Source organism: Hyperoodon ampullatus (assembly GCF_949752795.1).
Source record: "Hyperoodon ampullatus genome assembly, chromosome: 19".
Classification (NCBI taxonomy): Eukaryota; Metazoa; Chordata; class Mammalia; order Artiodactyla; family Ziphiidae; genus Hyperoodon; species Hyperoodon ampullatus.
The window spans coordinates 26,233,930-26,250,465 of record NC_136932.1 but is presented as its reverse complement, the minus strand read 5'-3'; the positions used below and the strand labels follow the sequence as shown (position 1 = coordinate 26,250,465).

General features: G+C 55.8%; 1 protein-coding gene across 1 annotated transcript; it reads right to left on the bottom strand.

Annotated features, from left to right (window-relative positions):
• Positions 1-5,462: 5,462 nt before the first annotated feature.
• Positions 5,463-8,419, bottom strand: LOC307067511 (forkhead box protein J1-like; the record flags this gene model as incomplete). Its single annotated transcript, XM_079724961.1, has 2 exons — positions 5,463-6,230; positions 7,922-8,419. The coding sequence occupies 2 exons, from the start codon at positions 8,417-8,419 to the stop codon at positions 5,463-5,465; spliced, it is 1,266 nt and encodes a 421-aa protein (XP_079581087.1).
• Positions 8,420-16,536: the final 8,117 nt, after the last annotated feature.

Here is a 16,536-nt window from a genome sequence, read left to right as displayed (position 1 = left end):
AAAAACCTACTGCCTAACAGTCGGTTCCCCCAAGGGGAGGAAGCTGTTCTCCTGCTGCAGATGAACTTTGGGGCTGCTAGAGCAGTTCTGTGAGACTCAGCTGAGAAGCTGAAGCAGGAAGGAAGGTGAGGGCAGTTGCCCAAGAAGCTTCAGGATCTACTCAACGTAGGTGGAGAACTACATGTATCTACTGCAGCCTTGGCTCAGAGGCCCAGAAAGAGCCAGGAAGGCTGCTGAGGTCCTCAGATACCCTGCTTGCTTTGATATTCCATCAAGAAGACAACCTTTCCCCAAAGCCACACCCTTGAGCAGTGCCACCAAGTCACACCAGTGCCCCTTTCTCTACCCTTTAGAGAATACCCGGGAAAGAAATATAATAAAAGGGAGCAAAAGACCAGGTCTTTTACCATCTTCTTGTGTGGGTGATCCGTCCTCTTCTTCTAGAACATCATTTCCCTAGGACAGAAGGAAGGCACTGTGAGTCCATAAAGCAGTGAAATGAGTGTACTGATTGTCAGAAGACAGAACTGATCACCCTCATGGTATGCATACATTTCCTGTCCGTGTGAGATGGCTGGGAGGCCCAGCAGAGGCAGATTTTGCTTGGCGAGGCAGGATCGGCCCATAGGGACCAGGTGTGAGGCACGTTACAGAGGGACCAGGTCTGAGGCACCTTACAGAGGGACCGTGGGACTGTCAGGAATAGCCTTGGTAATAGTTTAGCTCACACTGTTTCTCTCAGGTGGAAATAAAAGTTGTCAAATGAAAAAGCAAACCGTGAGATCATAAAACTTTCAGAAACCCTTTAGGATCCCCAATCCCATCCAGATACTCCTTTGAGAACATCTGGCTCAAGACAAAGTTGTAGAGTCCCCACTGGGAGCTGGGCATTCCATATACTTGGGCCACACCTCCGTCAGAGCACTTCTCACGCTGAGTTATAACTCTGATTCCTCCATCAGACGGAGCTCCGGGATGGGTGGGATGGGTGGATTGGGGGCGTGGGCAGGCAAAAGCCATGTCACTCGGTCTTTGTGTCCCCCAGTGCCAGGAAGATGTGAGATGGCTGTGCCAGGTAAATACTAAGTGAATTGGAGGACAGACACCCTCTCAAGGGTCTGCCCTGGAAGACTTCCCTCTGGAACTCACCCCACGCCTATTACGCTGAGACCAGCGCCCTCTGCTAATCGGACAGTCCCTCTGCCTGCACCCTGCCTCTAACAGATCCAAGTGCAGCAGCTTGGAAGGCTTCTTCCAGAACAGCCCCCATCCTATTTGCATCCTCTGCCAGCGCCGGCAGTCCCTCTGACCGTGGAGGGGCACCAGCGGCCACCTTGCTCTTATCTCTGCATCCTGCTCTTCGGCGGTGGCGGCGAGGCCCGCAAAGTTGCAGTCTGGAGACGCCGCTGGCGTCACCTGCAAAGGAGCACCAAAAGTCAAGGTGCAGATGTCACCGGCTCTCCTACCCAGCTCGCCTGGCAGCAAACGCAAACCAAGTCCTCAGGACAGAAGTGGTGCCACATGGAAGATCACATCTGAGGGAGTCTTTGATTCAACGACACGGTACCCTGTTTTCCAGGGCTCCCCTCCTGAGCACTGGGGGGCTTTGCTGATCTCCCTGGCAGGCCCTGGACTGAGCTCCTTGGGACTCGAGTACAGAGCAGAGCAGAGCGGCGAGGGCGATCCCATGCTCCTCTCTTACCTCTGCTTCTTCTGAGGGGGTCCTGCTGGCGGGCCGGGGGCAGGGGAGAGCCTCCCCGTCCTCTTCCGTGAAAGGGGCGATGTAGGAGCCGGACATGGAGGAGACGCTGTCGGTGCTGATCTGGGAGGACACCATGGACATGACCTTCCTTCTTCAAGTCTGGGTCCCCAGTATGTTGAGGGGGGCAGAGGCGGGGAGAAGAGTGTTTCCTGCCCTCAGCTCAGCTCTTCATGAGGCCTGGTGCATTTGCTTCAGGCCAGCATGGAATCCCATCCCGGGGGCCTTCCCGTCACTGGAGCTGGGGGTGGCCTGTCCCATGGGCAGACGGGGAGGGTCTCCAAAGACTGAGTTCTTGAACATTGCCCCTCATCCCTTTCCTGGCTGGCGATACATGGGGGAGGGAGGATAGGGAAGAGGTGGAAAGTGAGGAGACAGAAAGCTGGCTTCTTGCTTTGGGAAGGGACTGTACCACACCTGAGGGTGAAGTGGCTGAAGGGCTTCTCACCTCAAAAGTGGAGATCAAAGGAAATGCGAAACCTGCCCAGAGAGCTTGAGTCATGGGCTCAAAGCCACACAGGGCAAAAGGGAAAGGACAACTCAGTGCAACATGGGGTCCTGGATTGGGATGCTGGACTGGAGAGGAGCATTACTGGGGTGATCTGCAAGACGTGAAGGGGGTCTGCGGTTACATGGGATTACCAGGTCAGTGTTCATTTCCTGATTGTGATGGTGGTACTGGGATTATGGAGGCGTGTCCTTGTTCTAAGGAAACACACACTAAAGTATCTAGTGCTAATGGGGCAGCCTGTCTGCAACTTACTGTTAAGGGCGCAAAATATATATTGACTGGGATTACATTGAATCTCTAAAGAAATACGGAGTCACTGAACGTTTTTTGAAAAAGCCACCCAGCCAAGGGCCGGGGCAGGGATGAATAGGAGGGACAGGATGCACTGACGCTTCCCGCCCCCTCCACCGCCAACCCCCAAACGCTGCCTGCTGAAAGGGTGTGTGAAGCCCTGTGTTCTGGCCGCTTCGGAGCCCCCTCTTAGCTTTGGCTGCTCGTTGGCAGCATCCATGGACCCTTAAAAGTGCCAGTGTTTGGGTCCCAGCCCCAGAGACGCTAGTCCCAAGCATAGGGATTTTCAGGAGCACCTGGTGATTCTTCCTGGCAGCCAGAAGCTTCTTCAGCCTTTCCTTACCTGGCAGGCAGTTCTGCCAGCCCCTGACCTTGCCCCTCTTCCCCCAGCATGGGCCCAGGCAGAGGGTGAGGAGGTGGGACAGTGACCGGCCCCACCTGTCAATCCAGGGTGTACCCCTTTTGGCGGGGGCTGGAGGCTGAGCCTGGGGACCAGTGGAGAGGCTGGAGCCCCCATGTTCCCCCAGTGCTGGGGAGCGTGGGGAGGAAGGCCGGAGGGTGGTGGGGAGAGGGAGGGAGTCGTTGCTTAGGGGGTGAAGGGAGTCTCAGAGGGAGGCTGGGGCAGCCTCCTCAGCAAGCGGTGGGAAGGGGATGGGCTGCCTCCTGAGCTCTGTAAGGCCCCAACCCGGCTGGCCCTGCAGTGTGCGCACCTTTCTGAAATATTTGGAATAATTAGCAAGGGAAAGCAGCAAGTTGGCGGGGGAATGCCAGGTTGTCCTGGAGCCAGCCTCGAGTGCAAGGAAAGAAAGGGGCTTCAGGAGAAAGGGACCCGTGGAGGCTGGGCAGGATTGTGTAGGACAGTGCTCGTTTGTGTGTGTGTGTGTGTGTATGTGCGCACGTGCACGTGAGGGCTGGGGGAAGGGGCTGTGCACCAAAAGGGCGTGCTGGCGGGGCCAGGTGCGGGCTCAGGGGAGAGATGGGTTCCAGGCAAAGCTGGGGTGAGGGGGTTGAAAGGTGCCTGCCGAGTGTCACATATTTGCTGTGCCTCAGTTTCCCCATCAGAACTCTGCTACGTTGATTCCTAACAGGCTGGAGCTGTAGGGTCTAGGCACCCCATCTTCCATCTGCCCTGATGGCCTCCCTCAGCCCCAACCTGCATTGGAGGGAAGGCCCTGGGCGGGGTGAATGAACCCCAGGGTGGCAAGTGGGGCCCCAGGGGCTGGGGCCCTCTGACCTCACACCCTGTCCCTTCAGGAAGGGACCAAGGGAGGGAGGAGCTGGAGACAGGCCCAGGCGAGGACCGCAGGTGAGTCTGGGCAGGCCCTCAACTTGGGCGAGGTGGGGAACGTGAGCCGAGCCCTGGGCAAGAACGGCCTTTGTGAGTGAGTCTCCAGGGCCAGGGAGGGGGCTGTGCCTCCTTTGCCGCCTGCTCCTCGGGCCTGTGGGTACAGTCTCCCCATTGCACATCTAGAGGTGCCGAGGCCCTGGCTGCAGGGGAGCCCCGAGGGCCGCCTCTCAGCCCCTTTCTCTCTGGGGACCCAGAGATCATGAGGAGTGCATCAGGGGACACTCTGCAGGCCTTTGGTGCCCCCCATCTTCCTCCCAGCCATTCCCCCTTGGGCCGTGGCCTCCCCAAAACTGGCCCATGCTTTTCCCCAGAGAAAGTTGCAAGCAGGTCCATTTTGAGATTTTTTTTAAACTTTATTTTTAAAAATGTTTTTATTGTAAATAACTTTCTATGAAAAAGGTTAAATTGCCCGATGGGTTAGGAGAGTGGATGTGGGATGCAGCCCAGGGGGTTTATGGTGGAGCAAGACACTCCCCCGCAGGAGTGCAAGCAAGGGCACGGGGCCATCCCCCCTTCCTGGTCCCAGTGGTTCTAGCAAGCACTGCGTCCCTCCCAGTTAAGCCTCCGCTATAGCTACACTCACTACATCAGTCTGTCTGTCCCCTTTCCCCCTGCAGCTTGGCTGCCCCAGCCCCTAACCCCCAGATCCCCAACTCCCCGCTGCTCTCAGCCTCAAGTTGGGCTCAAAGATTAGGGACACAGGGCTTCCCTGGTGGCGCAGTGGTTGAGAGTCCGCCTGCCGATGCAGGGGACACGGGTTCGTGCCCCAGTCCGGGGAAATCCCACATGCCGCGGGGCGACTGGGCCCGTGAGCCATGGCCGCTGAGCCTGCGCGTCCGGAGCCTGTGCTCCGCAACGGGAGAGGCCACAACAGTGAGAGGCCCGCGTACGGCAAAAAGAAAAAAAAAAAAAAAAAAAAAATTAGGGACACATACCCTGTGCTCCATCTCTAGGGATGAAGCCAGAAGATCCCAGAGGCCTTAGAAAATCTCCTGGCTCCACCCAGCACCCCGGCCTCATTTCTGTCTCCTCTCTCTTCCCCCCTCCGCCTAGCTCCTCCTCACAGACTGCCGGGAGAGGCCTCTTGGGTATTAATTTGCAGTCACCTAATCAGTATTTCTTGTACCTGGGAACTTTCTCTGGATAGAGACCTGGGGAGGAGAGCAGGAGAGAGAGAAGCTTCGAAGCTAAGGTGTTCTGGGGCGGGCCCTGTACTGATGTTTCCAGCTTGGCCAGGGCCCCTCCAAGCCGCAGCTCTCATAGTGCAGGGCCCTTAGCGTGTCTCTGGGGCAGGGAAGAAGTGGATCAACGAAACACTGTGTGTATGGGGGGCTGGGGAGCGGAGGCAGCAGTTTTGGTCCTGGGCCCCAATTCTCAGCCTGCTGGACTAGGATCTGAGGATGGCCTGGGCTGGGGGCCGTGTGGCCTGGCGGGGTGACCTGGCCCAGCCCCTGCCTGGGCGGTAGGGTGTCCATGGGCCTGCACTGGCGGGGAGGGGGGCAGTCTGGGTCCAGACTTCGGTGCTGTCTGGAGGTGGGGCAGGGCCTGGCTTCTTACAAGAAGGCGCCCAGGCTGGCCCAGTCATGCAGGTCAGAGGCCAGTGTGGCATCCCCGGCCTCAAAGAGGGGCTCAGGGGGCAGGGAGCTACGGGTGCTCTCGTCCCAGGGGTGCTGCAGGAAGGATGTGGCCAGGAAGGTCTCATCAAAGTCCAGGCTGTCGGTAGCCTGCTCCACTGGAGGCCCCCAGGTAACAGGGCACTCGATGTGGTGGCCGTGGATGGTGAGGTCCACGTCCCCGTGTGAGGCGGGGCTCAGCGGCGGGATCAGCTCCGAGGTCTCCAGCGTGCCCAGCTCCCCGTCCAGCGTGCCAGCGTCCAAGATGGCCTCCCAGTCAAAGTTGCCCTTGAGGGGTTCCAGCTCACCCTGCTCCTCCTGGGTCAGCAGCAGGGGGCTGGAGGGCCGCGGGACCTTGGCCTCCTGCTTGGGCAGCGGCTGTTGACGCTTACGCCCCAGCCTGCCCTCGCCTGCACCCCAGCCCGCCTCCCCAGTGGCCTCCTCGAACTCCCGCAGCAGCTGCTGGGCCTCGGTGCTCACGGTCAGTGGCCCAGCCCATGGGGCGGCGCTGGGCTCCGGCGCGGCCTGGCGGGCAAAGGCCGGGTGGATGTGGACTGGGGGCAGCCGCCGCTTCTTCAAGGCCCCACTCAGCAGCCGCTCGGCGTACTGGGGGTCGATGCGCCAGAAGCCCCCCTTGCCTGGCTCGTCCTTCTCCCGAGGCACCTTGATGAAGCCCTTGTTCAGGGACAGGTTGTGGCGGATGGAGTTCTGGACACAGGGAGATAGGAGAGAAGGAAGACAGCTGGGTGAGTGGGTGGGCTCAGTGATGGGGGGCTCCTAGCGCCACTGCCAGTCCCACCACCACCTTCTCTCCGATGGGGGCAGGGGAGACAGAGGCGCTGCTCCGACCGGGAGGCTCTGGGACACCAGCCACGGGGCACCAGGCGCTGGGAGTGCTGTCGGGGGTTTTTGTTCCCTTTTGCCAGGATATCTGCCTGCTCAGTCATCCGAGCCCTGAGCCGCAGGGTGGCTCTCAGTGCCACCCTGTCCTGCCCTCCCTCCCTTACCCCGCCGCTTGCGGCCTCTGGTCAAAGGCCTTGGCTCCCCCAGGGCCTGGACGGCCATCTCCCTCTGCCTGGGCCTGGCTGGCCTTCTCTGTTTGTGAAATGAGTGAGTGGGTGTGAGGGTGTGTGTGTGGGGGTGGGGGGATGAAGTGTGGGAGGATCTGATGACTTTCCTTGTTTCTAGAGCCGGCTGCTGGCCTGGACCCTCACCCACCATGTCCCCCTCCTCCCACCCCAGGCTCTGAGGCCTCAGTTGATTATTACCCAGCCAAGAGCATAGCGCTCATTCCTGGGGCCTCTCAGGCTTGGAGTAGGGTGGGGGGTGGTGGAGGGTCTCTGCTTTCTCACCAAGGTTACAAATGGTACCTGCCCCAGGGTCAGGGCCCAAGCAAACGTGGAATAGCTGGGATCACAGGAACTGTGATCCTGTGACCTGTGCCACAGGGAAAGGATCTGTGCATCCTCAGGGTCTCTGTCCCCAAGTAGCCCCTGATCCTGATGGTCGAAGATGCTCAGGGCAGTGTGTGCCCAGCCTGAATCACCATCCTGCCTTGTTCACGCCTGGGTGCACAGTCCAAACCACGCTGGGGCACAGGGTTCTGGGGCCTGGTGCGTGGGGCCGGCAGGTGAGTAGTACCCCCTGGCAAGACTGGGATGTTTACATGGTGGCCTGGGCCCCTTGGCTGCTCTGTGCCAGGTTCCGGAGACTTGGAACATGAAGCCAGTGTGGGAGGAAAGAGCCCCTGTGGAAAGCACGTGGCTGAGGTAATTGTCCCCCCAGGGAGGTTGATGAGAAGAGGGGGAGGAGTGAAGGCAGGAAACTAGGGAGGGCTTGGGGTGGGGGCTGGCACAGCAGCTTTCAGAAGGCCCCGTAGCCCTTCCACTGGGACACAGATGGCCTTCACACCCCGCAGCACGCCCCTCTCCCCTCCCAGACCCCCTCCAGCCAACTGAAAGCAGGCAGGATGCAGAGCCTGGCAGGAACGACGCTCTGCCTCCAGTCAGGCCCTGACAAACTGACCTCGAGGAGGGTAGTGTCTAGGAATTCCAGGACTTGGGACAAAAATGTGTCCCTCAGTCCATCAACCTACCCTGGGGAGCTGTGTCCACGCATAGTTCAGCCCTGGTCTTTGGGCTGAGCCTGCCGGATGAGTGACAAGTTCTTTCCACTTGAACCTCTATGTCGGCACCCCTACAGCCCTCTGAACATCCTCCCTCCTCCGTCTCTGAAGTCAAAGGGGCAGCAGTCCAAGCACTGGGCTCCCTTGAGGTCCTTCCTCGACGGCCTTCCTCTCTCGGGGCCCTGGCCGTACCGCGCCTACTTGGCCTGCAGATCTGGGATGTGAGTCCAGTCCGTGCGGGCATGGGGAGGGAGGGAGGGAGTGCCTCCCCTACCTGCCAGGTGGGATCAGCGTGGCGGAAGTAGCAGAAGTTGTCCGTGATCCACTTGTAGATGGCCGACAGGGTGATCTTGGTGGCCTTGCTGGCCTGCATGGCCATGCAGATGAGCGTGACATACGAGTAGGGCGGCTTCACGTGCGGGTTGGTGGCGTAGTCCACGTCGTCGGGAGGCGAGGCCTGCAGCCCTGAGGGGGCGCTCCGCGGCGTGCAGGAGTACGTGGGCTTGCCAGGCGTGTGCGGCTGCCCCAGGCAGGCGGGGTCCGCCGCCAGGGGAGACCCCGGCTCGGCCGAGCCTGACAGCTCGTGGTAGCCGTGGGGGTCGGTGTCCCCCGAAGGCAGGGCGGGGACCTTGGCGTTGAGAAGGGAGAATTCCTGCAGCCACTGCAGGCTGGTCAGGCTGTCATTCAGGGCGTTGGACTCCTCCAGGCCGCCTTCCGGTCCGGCCTCCTCCGCTGCCCCTGCTCCCGAGACGCGTAGCCAGCTCTCCGCCATATCTGCGGGGACTCTCCGAGGGGGCTGTCAACATCCACGAGCCGAGCCGAGGGTGGCCGCCGAGCTCTCCGGCCCGCTGACTCCCGCGGCTTCAGTTACGCAGCCTCCCGGAAGCGGGCTTCCATCCCGCGATCCGGGGGTAGCCTCCTCCAATCTGAATGTGGTGCCTGCGGGGACCAGAGCGGGAACTGAGCCCTCTTTCCCCACCCACGAGGGGCGAGTGTGTGCGAGGGGGGAGGCTCTTACTAAAATCCTTCCTGCAGCTGGGGAGGATCTTTTACTGCCGAGGTCTGGGAAACAGAAGGTGTGCCCGGGGGTCCGACCCACACGGGGTTCGCCTCGTTCTTTTCCTCTTTGATCTTTTAGGGGAGACTTAATTAGCCAAACGAGGGAATAGTGTAGGGGCATGCGAGGCCACCCCTTTCTCCCTCAAAGCGGGGAATTAACCCCCCTCTCTCCGTCCACAACCAATGGAAATGGGGCGAGAGAGTCCAGGAGGGCAGCACGACGGGTCGGGGGGCGGGGGAGTACGTCTGATCTTTGAAAAGGGATATTAGGATGGGGATCAAGGGGAAGGAAGGAAACAATACAGAGAGTTATAAGGGGGCGGGAAGTGAGTGTCCCCCAAACGCCTCTGATGTCAGTCCCCGGGCCCACCACTTCCGTCGGGGACGGATGGGAGAGCGGGCTGCTACTGACGCCCTCCCTTCCCACGGCCTGCAGCCCTCCCCGTCCCTTACCTGGCTCAGAGCGCAGCCCGGGCCAAAGGAAGGTTCTCAAAGAAATTCCTCCCACCGCCCACCCTCACCGCGGCTCTCCGCTCCCAGCTCGAGGGCCCAGCCAGCAATCCTCGTCGCCACTCACGCCCGACGGCGCCTCTCTGAAAGCCAGCGGCCGGGGACCGGCACTCAGTAGCCGCTCGCAAGGCGTCTCCTGCTGCCGTGGCGACGCCCCGCCCATATAAACAGCTTCCGCTTCTGCCATTGGCCAGGTCGTCTCCAACGAGACCGCGGGCTCTTAACCGCTCTCTCACGCGGTAACTCTCTTCCAACTCCCTCCTGCCGCCCTCTCCCGCGCGCGACCCAGCCCCGTACCCGCCACCGCGTCCCGGCTCCGCGCATTCCCGCCCGAGGGCCCCGCGCAGGGCTCGGAGAGGCGCGCGGCTCGGCGCTCCCGCAGAGGCCCCGGGGCCCTCGGCGAGCAGTTCGCCGCGGGAACCGTACTCCGCCCCACCCCCTTCCCATCTGGGCTGCTCAGAGGTGGCGACGGCTCCTGGGACGCAGCCCGTGGCGCGGGGGCCAGGGCTGGGTGCATGCTTGGGGCTTTCCTTTCCTCTCCTCTGGGCTGCGAGTGGCACTTGCTCACGTTTCTGCGGCCTGTCCCTGTCTCCCGACCGAGTGTCGTCTTGGTGCCCGCAAGCAGGTCTGACTCTCCGATGCCACCTGCCGCTCAGGTCCGCAGAAACCGCAGCCCCGGTCGCAGACACCCCAAGGCGGCTAGGGTAATCCAGTGTTTCCCGGTAAGCGCTGCCTCCCCGCCCCGTCCTCAGCAAGATTCCCAGAAGCTGACATTCCAAGGGCTTCTTCGGAAGTGCTCTCCCTTCTTTCCAGATAGCCGAGGAAACAGAGCCGGTGGGTGAAACCCAGGAAAGCCGTGGACTTGCCAAATTCTTTTACTGGGGTCATTGGCCCCATTAATTTCACCAGCCTTTAAGTGACGGACTAACGGTGGACTGTGGTCCTTCCTCCTCCCGTCCCCCAGCCTCCCTCCAGTCACCAGCTTTCCTGCTCTTCAGGTACTGAGGAGCTGCAGTTGGAAGTTCTCTGGTTGAAGGGGGTGGGTGCAGGTGAGGGCTCCTTATCAGGCCTCTGCGCAGGAGCTGTGCCCGGGGGATGGTACACCAGCTCCCACCCAGAAACATGTCTTTCCCTCTACCCCTTGCCCTCTCTCACTCCTCCATGTCCAGCTTGTCTTGAGTCAAAGTTTTTTTTTCTTCCCAAGTATTTATTGTTTTTATTTTTATTTTTCTTTTATTTTTCTTTTTTTATTAGTTTCTGCTTTATAACAAAGTGAATCAGTCATACATATACATCTGTTCCCACATCCCTTCCCTCATGCATCTCCCTCCCTCCCACCCTCCCCATCCCACCCCTCCAGGCGGTCACAAAGCACCGAGCTGATCTCCCTGTGCTCTGCAGCTGCTTCCCACTATCTATCTACCTTAACGTTTGGTAGTGTATATATGTCCATGCCTCTCTTTCGCTTTGTCACAGCTTACCCTTCCCCCTCCCCATATCCTCAAGTCCATTCTCAAGTAGGTCTGAGTCATTTTTTTTTTTAAACAGCAAATCTGGATAGCTCCATATTTATTAAATAAATTTAAGGAAAATTGAAGTTGCATCTTAAAATCTTTCCACAAAGGAAACTTTAGGCCCCGCTGGCCTCACTGGTGATTTTTTTTTTATTAGTTTCTGCTTTATAACAAAGTGAATCAGTCATACATATACATCTGTTCCCACATCCCCTCCCTCATGCATCTCCCTCCCTCTCACCCTCCCCATCCCACCCCTCCAGGCGGTCACAAAGCACCGAGCTGATCTCCCTGTGCTCTGCAGCTGCTTCCCCCTATCTATCTACCTTACGTTTGGTAGTGTATATATGTCCATGCCTCTCTTTCCCTTTATCACAGCTTACCCTTCCCCTTCCCCATATCCTCAAGTCCATTCTCAAGTAGGTCTGTGTCTTTATTCCCGTTTTACCCCTAGGTTCTTCATGACATTTTTTTTTTAAATTCCATATATATGTGTTAGCATACGGTATTTGTCTTTCTCTTTCTGACTTACTTCACTCTGTATGACAGACTCTAGGTCTATCCACCTCATTACAAATAGCTCAGTTTCGTTTCTTTTTATGGCTGAGTAATATTCCATTGTATATATGTGCCACATCTTCTTTATCCATTCATCCGATGATGGACACTTAGGTTGCTTCCATCTCCGGGCTATTGTGAATAGAGCTGCAATGAACATTTTGGTACATGTCTCTTTCTGAATTATGGTTTTCTCAGGGTATATGCCTAGTAGTGGGATTGCTGGGTCATATGGTAGTTCTATTTTTAGTCTTTTAAGGAACCTCCATACTGTTCTCCATAGTGGCTGTACCAATTCACATTCCCACCAGCAGTGCAAGAGTGTTCCCTTTTCTCCACACCCTCTCCAGCATTTATTGTTTCTAGATTTCTTGATGATGGCCATTCTGACTGGTGTGAGATGATATCTCATTGTAGTTTTGATTTGCATTTCTCTAATGATTAATGATGTTGAGCATTCTTTCATGTGTTTGCTGGCAGTCTGTATATCTTCTTTGGAGAAATGCCTATTCAAGTCTTCTGCCCATTTTTGGATTGGGTTGTTTGTTTTTCTGCTATTGAGCTGCATGAGCTGTTTTTAAATTTTGGAGATTAATCCTTTGTCAGTTGCTTCATTTGCAAATATTTTCTCCCATTCTGAGGGTTGTCTTTTGGTCTTGTTTATGGTTTCCTTTGCTGTGCAAAAGCTTTGAAGTTTCATTAGGTCCCATTTGTTTATCTTTGTTTTTATTTCCATTTCTCTAGGAGGTGGGTCCAAAAGGATCTTGCTGTGATTTATGTCATAGAGTGTTCTGCCTATGTTTTCCTCTAAGAGTTTGATAGTTTCTGGCCTTACATTTAGGTCTTTAATCCATTTTGAGCTTATTTTTGTGTATGGTGTTAGGGAATGATCTAATCTCATACTTTTACATGTCCCTGTCCAGTTTTCCCAGCACCACTTATTGAAGAGGCTGTCCTTTCTCCACTGTACATTCCTGCCTCCTTTATCAAAGGTAAGTTGACCGTCTATGTGTGGGTTTATCTCTGGGCTTTCTATCCTGTTCCATTGATCTATCTTTCTGTTTTTGTGGCAGTAAAACACTGTCTTGATTACTGTAGCTTTGTAGTGTAGTGTGAAGTCAGGGAGCCTGATTCCTCCAGCTCCGTTTTTCGTTCTCAAGATTGCTTTGGCTATTCGGGGTCTTTTGTTTTTCCAAACAAAGTTTGAAATTTTTTGTTCTAGTTCTGTGAAAAATGCCAGTGGTAGTTTGATAGGGATTGCATTGAACCTGTAGATTCCTTTGGGTGGTAGAGTCATTTTCACAATATCGGTTCTTCCAATCCAGGAGCATGGTATATCTCGCCATCTATTTGTATCATCTTTAATTTCTTTCATCAGTGTCTTATAATTTTCTGCATACAGGTCTTTTGTCTCCTTAGGTAGGTTTATTCCTAGGTATTTTATTCTTTTTGTTGCAATGGTAAATGGGAGTGTTTTCTTGATTTCACTTTCAGATTCTTCATCATTAGTGTACAGGAATGCCAGAGATTTCTGTGCATTAATTTTGTATCCTGCTACTTTACCAAATTCATTGATTAGCTCTAGTAGTTTTCTGGTAGCATCTTTAGGATTCTCTATGTATAGTATCATGTCATCTGCAAACAGTGACAGCTTTACTTCTTCTTTTCCAATTTGGATTCCTTTTATTTCCTTTTCTTCTCTGATTGCTGTGGGTGGTTGGAGGTGAGGACTCCTTATCAGGCCTCTGTGCAGCAGCTGTGCCCGGGGGATGGTACACCAGCTCCCACCCAGAAACATGTCTTTCCCTCTACCCCTTGCCCTCTCTCACTCCTCCATGTCCAGCTTGTCTTGAGTCAAAGTTTTTTGTTTTCTTCCCAAGTATTTATTTTTTTCTTTGTCTTTTATTTTTATTTTTTTATTAGTTTCTGCTTTATCACAAAGTGAATCAGTGATACATATACATCTGTTCCCACATCCCTTCCCTCATGCATCTCCCTCCCTCCCACCCTCCCCATCCCACCCCTCCAGGCGGTCACAAAGCACCGAGCTGATCTCCCTGTGCTCTGCGGCTGCTTCCCACTATCTATCTACCTTACGTTTGGTAGTTTATATATGTCCATGCCTCTCTTTCGCTTTGTCACAGCTTACCATTGGTTGAGAGTCCGCCTGCCGATGCAGGGGACATGGGTTCGTGCTCCGGTCCGGGAAGATCCCACATGCCGTGGAGCGGCTTGGCCCATGAGCCATGACCGCTGAGCCGGCGCGTCCGGAGCCTGTGCTCTGCAACGGGAGAGGCCACAACAGTGAGAGGCCCACGTACCACAAAAAACAAAACAAAACAAAACAAAAACATTTGTATTTCCACTAATAAACTCAAATTATCTTTGCTTTTTCCCATCACACTCCCCAGAGCCTTTTCACAGAATTGTCACTGGTCCCCTGGCCACTATCCTGCCGCCTGTGTGATACTCCATCAGATTCCTTGGAGGCCCGTCTACCTAACATGGCCTCGCGATTCTAATCGGCTCACCACCTACAATGGTCAACTCAGATTTCCTCCCTTTGAGAACCTTGCAGAACAATCTCAGAACATACCATCGCCCTCCCCCACCGCATTGGTCTTGGGGCCAAAGAAGACCCAGAGGCTTCTTAGGGGAAGAGGTGCTGGAATGACACAGGTGCTTTCTCAGCATCACTCCCACAAGGGTGATGAGAGCAGCAAGGATGGGAATCTGAGCCATCCTTGCCGCCAGCTGGGGCTCCTGGCAGAGCACCTGTGGGCCTGGGGAGGGTGGACCATGGGATGCTCCCCGGGCTCCCTCCTTGTGGGCGCTCCGTGAGGGGGGTGGCATCCATGTGGGGAAGGAAACAGCGTGCAGAGGGGGACCAAGTGCCTGAGAAGCTGTCCTGACGGCCAAGCCAGCCTGAGGCACCTCAGTCATAGGATGGAACTTTGAACTTACAGCTGAGCGTGGTGAAGTCTGTTGATTCCACGGGACCTACCACAGTGGATGCTCCTGTCATTAACCCGACATTAACCCGACAGATGCTTCCAGAGAGTTCCCCAGCTCTTTACTACCAGTGTGACGCTAACAGCAGAACCCGAGAAGCATTTTACCAAGAGAGCAGATGCACTTTCCTTCTCCCGTAAGAGCCCTTGAGACCTCGGGGTGAGGCTACGATGCGACCCTCAACTCCCTCTCCCGGCAGCCACCACTGTCATTCGGTTTCATGTCTGGCCTGAACGGTGAAGCCACTTTAATCTGAGAATGGCTGGCTCCCGAGATCACCGTAAAGAAGCCCAGGCAGTGTTTTCCTTCCAGGTCTCGCTCCCCTGCCGCAATCCCAGAGTGGAATAAACATCCACCGGCAGGTTGGCCGGAAGGAGTTAGGGAGAGGAGGAAGCACAAGGCCTGGGGTCAGTTTCCACCAGCATGGGTGGCTGAAACAATTCCCAGGAGCTCTCACTGCCAAACACGGGGTTTGGTGGGGAGCCACTGTGGGGAGGCAGGAGCCAAGATTCCTCTCTTGAAGCCCAGTGAGCGGCTGGCCGGCACAGCTGCCACAGACTCAGGGCGGAAGAGGGCAGAGATGGCATCTTCCCCAACTAGTGACCAAAACAAATCCTGCCCGTAACCTTTGCCACAGAAGCATCCCCGCTTTTGTGGAACAGGGATTAATCTAGTCTCACAAATATTTTTTTTCCTGGAAAATTTCAGCATATTAAATACAGGCTCTTGCCAGTTAGGAATGGAAGCCTCAGCGAGGGCCCCTCGGATGTGCGCGCGCCCAGCAAGCTTGGGGTTGGGAGTGGGTGAACATGAACTTTCACATGAAGTCTGGATAACCTAAATGAGTTTCAAAATAAACAAACTGGACAGACAGACGTACATTTGGCAAAAAGACATGAGAAACAAATGGACAGACAGAAGCCAGGTAAAGAGTGGGAAGGCAGGAAGTGAAGTGTACCCTGGAGCTCAGCCGCTCTGGCCCAGGCCTGGCTGGGTCAACGCTAAGTGGGAAGGCTGGCGAGCCCCTGGGAAGGCCGTGGGAGGTGTCTCTGGGGATTACGGCTTCCTCCACCACAAGCCTGCATGGGGCCAGAGGGCTGAGGACCTGGGTCTTTTGCAAGCTGATGGAGAGTGGCAACCACAGGAGTTTGTGTCCCTCCAGCACCTGTAGCCACGTTGCCAAGGGAGTAAAGCACTGGACCCACGATGGGACGTGGCTGTCCTGAAGCTTAAGCATGTCCAGGGCATGTTTAAGAGGTTACAAACCACGCAACATGAAGGCAGTCTCTGCCGTGAACCCAGGAGGGGCAATTTCGACCTAGTCCACCGGGCAAGACGTGGCTTTAGAGCCATGGTTGGTGAAGCCCTTGGTGAGCACGGAGCAGAGGGACATCAGTGCCCAGAGTGTGACTGACAGGTGGGCTCCTCCTGAGAACTCATCCCGGATTCAGTTTAGTGTCATGAGAAGGAATAAGGGGCACGTTGATGACCCTGATTGAATTTATAGAGTTAGGGCTCCAGGGAGAAGAGTCACCCTCGACCCCTGACCGTTCCTTTGGGATCCAAATCTAGGGAGCACAAGGCAACTGGTGGTAGCCCAGGGCTCACTGGGTCACAGAGCTAGTCTATAAAATGCTGGCTTTGAAATTCCTCTCTGATCCTAACTAGACACTCTCCTCTGAGGGGCTACAGGTTCCCTTTTCAAGGGCTCAGGCTCTCTTTCCAAGGCCTTATCACAGAGGCCGTGTCTGCCTTCAACTGCCTGTTGATGGAAACAAGACCAGGCCCCCTGCCATGGGATCTGCAAGATCATGATGGAGGGGACACGGTCAGGTCAAATCGGAAGGCCTTCGAGGTATTTTTGCGCCTTTCTCCATGCCCAAATCATTTGGCTTACAGCAGAGTCGCTCTTTGCCCAAGGACTCTCCCGAGGCCGCCTCACTTCCTTTCAGCAACTGGCTCCCAGCACCTTAGCAAAGCCCATGCCTTCTTGCAGGAACTGCAGGGCAGGAGATGGGTGTCCCAGGGTGAGAGCAGGGGTGCGAGCAGGGGAGCGTCTCCCACCAAGTTCATGTTCAGCAGACTGCCACTCACCGGGTAAGCAGGCCGCAGAGCACAGCTTATTGTCCAGTGCTTTCGTGCTGGCGATGTCAAAGTCATTGTTATTGTCACACTCCATACCTAGAAATGCGAATGTCCTCTGGCCTGTAACGGAGCTAAGGCAGTTAGAGAGGAC